The sequence below is a fragment of the Coptis chinensis genome, chromosome 5, assembly GCF_015680905.1.
Source record: "Coptis chinensis isolate HL-2020 chromosome 5, ASM1568090v1, whole genome shotgun sequence".
Lineage (NCBI taxonomy): Eukaryota > Viridiplantae > Streptophyta > Magnoliopsida > Ranunculales > Ranunculaceae > Coptis > Coptis chinensis.
Window position 1 is genome coordinate 73,452,796 of NC_141460.1, and position 10,234 is coordinate 73,463,029.

A 10,234-nucleotide genomic window follows, 5' to 3' on the forward strand; every position below is an offset into this window, starting at 1 on the left:
CTTCTTTGCACAACAGAAAGTCTTGTTCGACTGAGTTGACCTTCTTTTTCAACTTTTCATTTTCTTCTTTGCACAAAAGAAATTCTTGTTCAAGTGTGTTGACCTTCTCCCTCAACTCTTCCTTCAATTGTTCATTTTATTCTTCGCACAACAGAAGGTCTTATTCGAGTGTGTTGACCTTCTCCCTCAAAATTTGGCTCTCCAGTCTTATTGACATGGCCTCATCATCTTCTTTAGTCGTAGGCTGGACAATCATTTATTGATCAGAGGGTACAACGTCACTGGATATGTTCTGCAACAATGTTATTTCCTCATCTATTATACCTTTGGCATCAACAATTACTTGATAAAGTTCAGCATCAACAATTAGTGTTTGAAATTTGGACCATGAACAATCAATGTTCATACTCTTATTGGACTATAAACATTTAGTGTTCATGCCTATTTGTGGGTATGAACACTGATTATTCATAACCAATGGAGTATGAACAATGATTATTCATAGCCAGTTTAGTGGTATGAACAATATTTGTTCAAAACTACTTTTGGATATTAATAATACTAATATTGTAGTATATTTATACACTAATACTATAGTGTGTATTTATATACTTCATATAGGTTGAAATCTACCTAATCAGAGGGTACAACATCACTAGATATGTTCTGTAGCAATGTTATTTCCTCATTTGTTATAGCTTCGGCATCAACAATTAGCTGATAAAGTTCAGCATCAACAATTAGTGTTTGAAATTTTGACCATGAACAATCAATGTTCATACTCGTATTGGACTATGAACATTCAGTGTTCATGCCTATTTGGGGGTATGAACACTGATTATTCATAGCCAATAGAGTATGAATAATGATTATTCATAGCCAATTTAGTGGTATGAACAATATTTGTTCATAGCCACTTTTGGATATTAATAATACTAATAATATAGTATATTTATACACTAATACTATAGTGTGTATTTATACACTTCATATAGGTTGAAATCTACCTGTTCAGAGGGTACAACGTCACTGGATATGTTCTGCAGCAATGTTCTTTCCTCATCTGTTATAGCTTTGGCATCAATAATTACCTGATAAAGTTCAGCATCAACAATTAGTGTTTGAAATTTGGACCATGAGCAATCAATGTTCATACTCTTATTAGACTATGAACATTCAGTGTTCATACCTATTTGGCGATATGAACATTGATTCTTCATAGCCAATGGAGTATGAACAATGATTGTTCATAGCCAATTTAGTGGTATGAACAATATTTGTTCATAACTACTTTTGGATTTTAATAATACTAATACCATAGTATATTTATACACTAATACTAGAATGTGTATTTATACACTTCATATAGGTTGAAATCTGCCTGATCAGCTTATAACATGTTGAGTGTTGTGCATCAAAATTGTTCAATCAATTTCTTCAGATTCCATCTCGCACACCTTGGGAATTTTCTTTCATGATTTTCCACCTTTTTAATGAGTTTGGTGTGCTCACATATCTAAAACTGCAATGTGTGTGATGAAACCCATATTTAGTGCAAAAAGTGTTATACAAACGGGTATTTACAAAGATTTCATATATGAACAATCATTGTTCATACTCCACCAATTGTTATACAAACATACAAACATATATTAAGGAGATGTAGTTGAAATATTTTACCATAAACATTATTGCGTATCCACTAATTGTCTTTATCTTCATTTTTTTTTGTGCTTTTTGGTTGCATCAATCAATTCGTCATGTATGGCATTGGGCCAAGACAACTTTCTCAATGATTCCAAGTCTTCTATAGCCTTGATTAAGGGCCAAGTTTCTCTGTAATTTGTGTTAGCAAAGAAGTAAGTGGTGAACATGTAAAGCGACATCAGCCTTGAGAAAACTTCAACTGCATGTTCATCATTTGTCTCATTCAAAGTCTGCAATATTGCACCAATTAAATCAGCCTTGTTGATTATTGATTTCTCCCCACCACCAAAGTAGTTTGATATGAATCTTGTTTGTTTATCTTTAGAACCAATATTCTCCGTTGGATTAAAAAACATTTCTGTTACAGGCAGCCCAAACATTAGACTTATCTCTTCATAATTCAGCTTTAAACTTTTTCCATCTATCTAAAATTCATTAGAGTTGTTATCATATTTGTCAAAGAGATCAAATATTTCTTTGTTAGGCTTGTTTACGTTATCTTCTACAATCTCCCCTTCCCACAATGCTTTAAACAACAACCATAATGGTGTCTTCTTCATTGCCTCAACATAATTTTATGGAATTTTCTTTTTCTTTAGAAGTTTTACTAGATTTATCATCTAGGAGAGGCTGCTTCGCAGCTGAGATGCCGGTGCCTTGGTCAATACTAGTTCCTTTCCCTGATCTTCCTTCTTTTCCTCTTCATTCTCCTTTTCACTCTCCTCTTCTACCTTCTTTTTAGAAACTGTTTTCCTACTCTTCTTTTTAGGAACTACTTTGCTGCTTGACTCTTTCTTCCTTTTCTTGGTAGGAGTGCTACTCGATTCTGGCTTCTGTTGCTTAGTTGCAGATTTTGAACATGCTATTTTCCTTGGGGACTTATTTTTCTTTGATTTGTTCTTCTTCTTTGATTTTCTTTTCATCCCTAGGAGTAACTCCTACAAATAAATGAACAAATAAATGAACGTCAGATATCAAAATTAAAAAATAGCAAAGTATAAACATTAGTCTGTTGATGTATGGTCAGGTATGAACATTCAATGTTCATAGTCCACTAAGAGTATGAACACTAAATGTTCATAGTCTAACAAGAGTATGAACAATGAAACATGTAAACTGTGCAAGTTACCATGAAAATCCTAATAGTGATATGAACAAATAATGTTCATATCTTTTTCTAACAAAAAAATCACGAATTTCAATAATTATAACTTGAAAAATATAATTCAACATCATTGAAATGTACCCATAATGGTAGTTCGTCTTCTTCCCTGTCCTCAAGTTGTGAAAATAACACAATTTGTTGGTCTAATTTATCTTGGTGTTTTTCACAATAAATTTGATTTTGAAGTCTTAGATTTGTGCAATTTTCAATGTTGCATGTGTTATCTTTAGTCCGTAACGGTGATTTTGACATTTTGTTTTGTTTTGATGGAAATTTGAGATTTTGTTTAGGTTTTAGGTTTGCGGAGAGTTTTTTGCGGGGGTTTTTTGTTGAGAGTTTTTTGCGGGGATTTTTTGTTGAGAGTTTTTTGCGGGGGTTTGTGGAGAGTTTTTTTGCGGGAGATCGAATTTGTGGACATACAAGAAAAAGCTGTCCCATGGACAATAGAATATAATTGGTCCACCTAAACACTTAGTCCACGTCAGGCTTGTGGTCCACTTTACTTAAAATTGGAAAAAAAAAGGAAATAAATAAAATAGAAAGAGAGAACGTACAAAAGCCCCATTATAACCTTCTTCTTCTTCACCAATCGAGAGTTCATCATACCCATCTTCTTCTCCAGCCGGAATTTAAACTGATATATAATATATAACAATTCTACTCCTTCTAATCCCTTTATGCCCTCTAAATTTATATCAGTAACAAATACCGACATAAACTTCCTCTAACTCCATTTTAATGAATGTAAGTTTAAAAATCCGGTTGTTGGTTTCGAAATTTCACTCTAATTTCTAAGCGGTTCTAATATGTTGGGCTAAAGTTGTTGAATCATAATGATTTGAGATTGAAATTGAAAATAAGAAGAAATAAAAATGACTTTATGTACATATTTGCAAGAGTTTAGGCTTGCATTTGTAACCAATTATTGAAACTTCAATTGTAGATCTACCCCATTTAGCAGCATACCGTCGGAGTTCATGATGGAATTTGTGTTGGAGTCTAAAAGAAGATGGTTTTGGTGAACAACCAGCGTTCTTCTGTTCTTTTGTGAAGAAGAATGTTAGAATGGGGATTTTATCTTATATTTTCTTCATTTTATTTCCTTTCCTTTTTTTTATATTATTATATTATTATTATTATTATTTACTTTATCAAGTGAGGCGGACCGAACGATCTTCGCCGACAGGGGGGGTATGTGGCCCAAAAAGTATTTTGGTTGGTTTCTGTCTATCCTCATTCTCGAGCAATTTCTCCTTCCCTCTCCCTCTCTCTTCTCCACCTCCGCTCACGCCCCCACTGCTTGCAGTTATCTAGTGTAATATGGTAATGTGTTTGTTTCAGAATCTATGGTTGCGGTTCATCTACCTTTGGAGGATTTGGTTTGAATATATATATATATATATATATATATATATATATATATATATATATATATATGTATGGGGCTGGCTTGATTGGCAATCAATTGATCTTTCTTGATGACTCGTCACATCCGTTTGATCACAACCCATCCAACGCCCAAGAACTATTCCTTATCAAACAAAGAATTCAGGGGTGGGTATAATGGTCATTTTGATTTTCTATTCATAAAAAAACAAAAAACCCAACAAAACACTCTGAGACTTCTTCTTCCTCTCTCTTCCTCACTCACTCTCTACAGATAAACCCACGCCGGTTTCTTCTTCACAAAAGATCACCCGACTATTCAATTGGAGCCCATTATCTTTCTTTTTCACAAAAAATCACTATACTATTTTTTTGGAATTAGCCATCTCTGTAAACCAAGGTAAGTTAATCTTATTTTATCGTTCTTTTGGTTTTTCCGATTTGTAAGAAGTTAATATTCTTTGCTTTGATATTGTCCTTTTGAACTTAAGTGCTTTCTTTTCGAATTAGAATTCTTAGTTGTTTGTTCTCGAAGAATTGCTCTATAGCCCTCTTTTATACCATAATCGTTTTTTGCTAATTAGAATAGACGTTAAAATTGTCAATTTAATATATGGGAGTCATTAATATCTATTTTGCGTCATTTGATATTTTCTCTGTTTCTTTTTTTGCTAGAAATGGAAGAAAATGTTAGAGCTTTTGTTGGCACTTCTTCTTGTTGTACTGATTCTCAAAGTAATGACGTTAATAAATTAGTTGCTCCACACTTAGGTATGAAATTTAATAGTGTTGATGAAGCAAAGACTTACTACAGAGAGTTTGGTAAACAGGAGGGATTTGAGATTAGGTGTTCGACTACGGATAAAAACAAACGGGTGTGGAATTGCCTTCTAGTTGTCTATTGGTTTGCTCACAGCGAGGGGTCCATAACAAGAAAGAAGAAATTGAAGGTGTAGCTTCGAGAAGTACTTGACTATTAGATGTGGTTGCCAAGCTAGAATCACGAAGTTACAAAAAGAAAACTTGAAGATATATATGATGTGAGTTTGGCTGAAAATCGCCATAGCCATGGTTTCGATCACTCCATCAAAGAGACAATATATGAAAGGTAACAAAAATATGCCCGAAGCTGCAAAAGAGTTTGACAGAGGTTTTTCATGACAACGGTATACCCAGTAGGGAAAGTAGCGACGTTTTCCATGGGGATGAGATTGGGTTTCGAGAAAAGCATTGTTGGAACCACCATTATGGTTTGACGAGAAAAATGCCTAAAGATAATGATGCAACAAACGTGCTTCACTATTTTAGGCGTAAAGAGTGCTGAAAATCCTCGGTTCTACTATGCCGCTCAATTAGATACAAAAGGTGTAGTAGTAAATTTCTTTGGAAGGTCCCGTGTCCAATATGAGTACTTTGGGGATGTCGTATCTTTTGATACAACATATAGAACTAATGTTTACGGTATGCCGTTTGCCCCTTTTACTGGAGTCAACCACCACATGCAGTCCATTCAGTTTGGTTGTGCCCTGCTACTTGATGAGACAGAAGAGACATTTGTGTGGTTGTTTCAGACATGGCTTGCAGCTATGGGTGGTCGTCCACCAACTTCAATACTTACTGACCAAGATTTAGCGATGACTGCAGCAGTTAGAAGAGTTTTCCCTACTATTCGACATCGATTTTGTCTTTGGCACATTATGCAGAAATTTTCAGAGAAGTTGTCATTTGTCTACCATAGGCTCGATGCTTTGTGTTCAGAGCTTACATATATTATTTGGAAGTCATATAGGATTGTTGATTTTGAAAGCAGGTGGTCTGCACTACTGTTGAAGTATAACTTGACTGAAAATACTTGGTTGACAGAAATATATAAAAACCGTACGTCTTGGGTTCCGGCTTATCACAATGACATTTTTTTTGCTGGTATGCATACGACTGGGTGAAGTGAATCAATGAATTCTCATTATGATCAATTCGTTAGTTCGACGACTACACTTATGGAATTTGTCCATGGTAATGAGAGGTCTTTGGAATCGATAGCCAGGAATGAAAGGGAATTTGATTACCGTACCGAACATACTTCTCGCATTGTGGCTAAGGATGCTTTCCTCCTAAAGCATGCAAGTAAAGTTTATACCATTAGTGCTTTCAATAAATTCAAGAAACATTTAGAAAAGGCTAAGATGAAGTATAGAATTGTTGGAGAAGAGATAGACATACATGGAACAGGAATTTATACGGTGAAGACAAGAGACATTAAGCAAACTTCAATTTGGAAAGTGACTTTTAATATAGGAACTTTGGAGGGTGACTGTGAATGTAAGAATTTTCAGTTCGAAGGATTACTTTGTGCTCACATTTTAAAGCTTTTTCAGCGTTATGACATCGAAGAGATTCCAGATCATTTTATTTTGAAACGGTGAATGCAAAAGGCAAACACATACAAAGCGGTGTTTGATGGTGGACTAGTGGCCGGTCATGAAGACCATGAGCCATTAAGAGTTGCCCATTGTATCATGGTTGCTACTCAATTGGCTTATGATGCATCAACTAATGTTGAGACATATGCATATTTTATTCAGAAGATGAGTGAAATGTCTATTGGAGTTTCGGAGCTCAAGGAAACTATCAACAAAACGGATGCAATGAATAATGAAGCACCTCCAGTTGAAGAGCCTATAGTTGATACCTCACAGGTAATTTATTTAGTTTGTTTTTTTTTATCTTTGCAATGATAAAAATCCTATTTGATTTTAACTCTTAAATCTTCTTTTCAGCTCTTGGTTTTAAATACCAACATTTCTCAAACGAAGGGGAGGAAGAAGAAAATGGAGAATGAAAGGCCCCCGGAGGAAGCCTTAGAGAATCCCAGAAGAATGTGTAAATCTTGTAATAAGATTGCTAAGCACGACTCCAGAAATTGTCCAGAAAAATTAAAAAACAAGAGTGTGGAATGACATGCTTGTTGAGTGTGGAAGGACCGTTGGTTATGTTCTTACTGTCTTGTTTTTTTGGGTGTTTTTTTTCTAATTGTAAGAATTATAAAACTATCCAATTTTTTGGGAGCTTACACCAATGATTTCGGTTTTTTTTTTATGTCGGATAATTGATACTAGAAAAATGGTATGAGGCAGTTGATCCTAGGTTGTAGAAATCATTGGTGTAAGCTCCCAAAAAATTGGATAGTTTTATAATTCTTACAATTAGAAAAAAAACACCCAAAAAAACAAACCCGAAAAAGAAAATGTAACGAAGTGCCACCAATTCCCATTGTTTATGAACCCAATGAAGAAATCGCAAAATCAACAATGAACACTTAATGTTCATACTCTTGTTGGACTATGAACATTCAGTGTTCATACTCCTAGTGGACTATGAACATCGAATGTTCATACTCTTGTTAGACTATGAACATTCAGTGTTCATAGTTGATGCAATACAGTTTGCCAATGATGTCAATGAAGTTGGCATATGATGTGTATGTCAATGAAGTTGACATACGTCAATGAACTGGAAAAGCGGGTAACAAAGTCGGAAAGACATGGACGTGCCCATATTTGATTGGAAATGTCAAAATAAGCATAACCCACAGCTTTGTTGTGGGCACCACCCTCTCGGTCCCTAAATCCATCATTTAGGCCTTCAAAATCATTTAGGCCTTCAAAAATCCATCATTCTTCAAAAACAAAAGAATGTTCATAGCTCATGACTATGAACATTGATTGTTCATAATACATATGGACTATGAACAATCAATGTTCATAGTCATGAGCAATGAACAATTTATGTTCATAGTCATGAGCAATGAACATTCTTTGTTCATATCATTGGACTATGAACAATGATTGTTCATAGTCATGAGCTATAAACATTCTTTGTTCATATCATTCAAAAATGAGTTGGTGCAATATTGTCGAGATGCCTATTTCCCAAGCACTATAAAGAGGAGCCCTATTTGGGTTTTACTTTTCAGTTGTTATTTTCGGTGAGTAGATTGTGGGCTTTGTGACTATGAACATTGATTGTTCATAGTCATGAGCTATGAACATTCTTTGTTCATAGTCCACAAATTGTTCATAGTCCACAGAGAACTGTTTCTATACCCATCTACTATATTAGGAAGAGAGAAGGCTATTGTTGTCAATTTGGAACAGATAAGGTGTATTATTACTGCTGATGAGGTTTTATTGTTGAATTCACTTGATAGTTATGTGTTAAGGTATGTGGTGGAGTTGCAGAGGAGATTGACTAGTCTTTGGTGTTGGGGAAGTTTGGCAATCGATGAAGCGGTAATGATGTTATCGGGGAAAAGAACTAGAGGAGTTTTGATAATGTGTTTGGGAATTAAATGCCCCAGTTATTTGCCTTTTTGAATTTAGAGCTCTTGAGGTTGCACTTGAGGCTGCTTGTACATTTCTTGATGCTCAGGTGAGTTATATATAATTTTGTAATGCATGTTCCCAAAAAAGTAATTCAAAGAAGGAAACATCAATTCTTGTTTCTCTACTACATATGCTAGGAAACTGAGCAACTTAGTGGAATAATTCTCTGGTGTAGCAGAGATTATATGACCTGAATGCCGTCATCTATTCCAAACTGTATAAAACAAATGCTAAATATAGCACAAAGTTTAGCGGAACAAAACTTCTAAGCAATGCTCTAATTCTCCAAACATACAATAATATGAATATTAGTTAAACGCCTAAAAGTGCTTCATTTAATATTCCCTTGAAAGTTTATGTTGTTCTTAGAGATACAACGTTCATCGTTTTCTTATTTAATTATTGCTATACTGGGTAGATTATTTCCTAGGTCTTATCTGTTTTTTTTTTTGGAAAGGAGAATTTTATTAAATGTATCAAAGATACAAAAAAATGTCGACCAAACAAAGTAGCAATGATGAGAGGGACCTCACTTATAGGACCTGCAAGTTCTGACAGAAACAAAAGACCATATACGTACACGAGGAGGATTAAGCACCCAAACCCGAAAAAGAAAATGTAACGAAGTGCTACCAATTCCCATTGTTTATGAACCCAATGAAGAAATCGCAAAATCAACAATGAACACTTAATGTTCATACTCTTGTTGGACTATGAACATTCAGTGTTCATAGTCCTAGTGGATTATGAACATTGAATGTTCATACTCTTGTTAGACTATGAACATTCAGTGTTCATAGTTGATGCAATACAATTTGCCAATGATGTCAATGAAGTTGGCATATGATGTGTATGTCAATGAAGTTGACATACGTCAATGAACTGGAAAAGCGGGTAACAAAGTCGGAAAGACATGGACGTGCCCATATTTGATTGGAAATGTCAAAATAAGCATAACCCATAGCTTTGTTGTGGGCACCACCCTCTCGGTCCCTAAATCCATCATTTAGGCCGTCAAAATCATGTTTTTGCCGTTTTAGGAAAGTTTTGTTTTTGCTATATCTTTTGATAGGAGATTCCGTTTTCGATTTGGTCAATTGGGTTAATTCTATTTTGATTAGTAGTTTCTTAATATATGGTTATCCCAAAACTTTCCATTTTTGGAAAATTTTGAGTTTTGTGGAAATTAGGGTATTTCGCCTATATAAAGGCTTGTAGTTTGCATTAAAGTTTTCAGTTTTTGGTTTTGAGTTAATCATATTAAGAGTTACCACAATTGGACTATGAACAGTGATATTAAGAGTTAATCATATTATGGGCTATAAACATTCTTTGTTCATATCACAATTGGACTATGAACAGTGATTGTTCATAGTTAGGTAAGAATGAACACTCATTGTCCATAGCTATGAACTATGAACATAGCTATGAACAATGAGTGTTCATAGTCCATATTATGCGTACTATGAACAATCATTGTTCATAGTCCAATTATAGTATGCACAAAGAATATTCATAGCTCATGACTATGAACATTGATTGTTTATAATACGTACAATATGGACTATGAACACTCACTGTTCATAGTTCAATT

At 34.5% G+C, this 10,234-nt stretch overlaps 1 protein-coding gene and 1 pseudogene across 1 annotated transcript; both read left to right on the forward strand.

Moving 5' to 3' along the window:
- Positions 1-5,721: 5,721 nt before the first annotated feature.
- On the forward strand, positions 5,722-6,201 carry LOC147498812 (protein FAR1-RELATED SEQUENCE 5 pseudogene; annotated as a pseudogene).
- A 9-nt stretch (positions 6,202-6,210) lies between these two features.
- LOC147498813 (protein FAR1-RELATED SEQUENCE 7-like) lies at positions 6,211-6,681 on the forward strand. The gene has a single exon (XM_086563348.1). It carries the CDS (start codon positions 6,211-6,213, stop codon positions 6,679-6,681), a length of 471 nt encoding a protein of 156 aa, XP_086419474.1.
- Positions 6,682-10,234: the final 3,553 nt, after the last annotated feature.

What these genes read in the sequence shown, in the direction of transcription:
- LOC147498813 (XM_086563348.1), top strand. Translation starts at nt 6,211, where the DNA reads ATGAATTCTCATTATGATCAATTCGTTAGTTCGACGACTACACTTATG.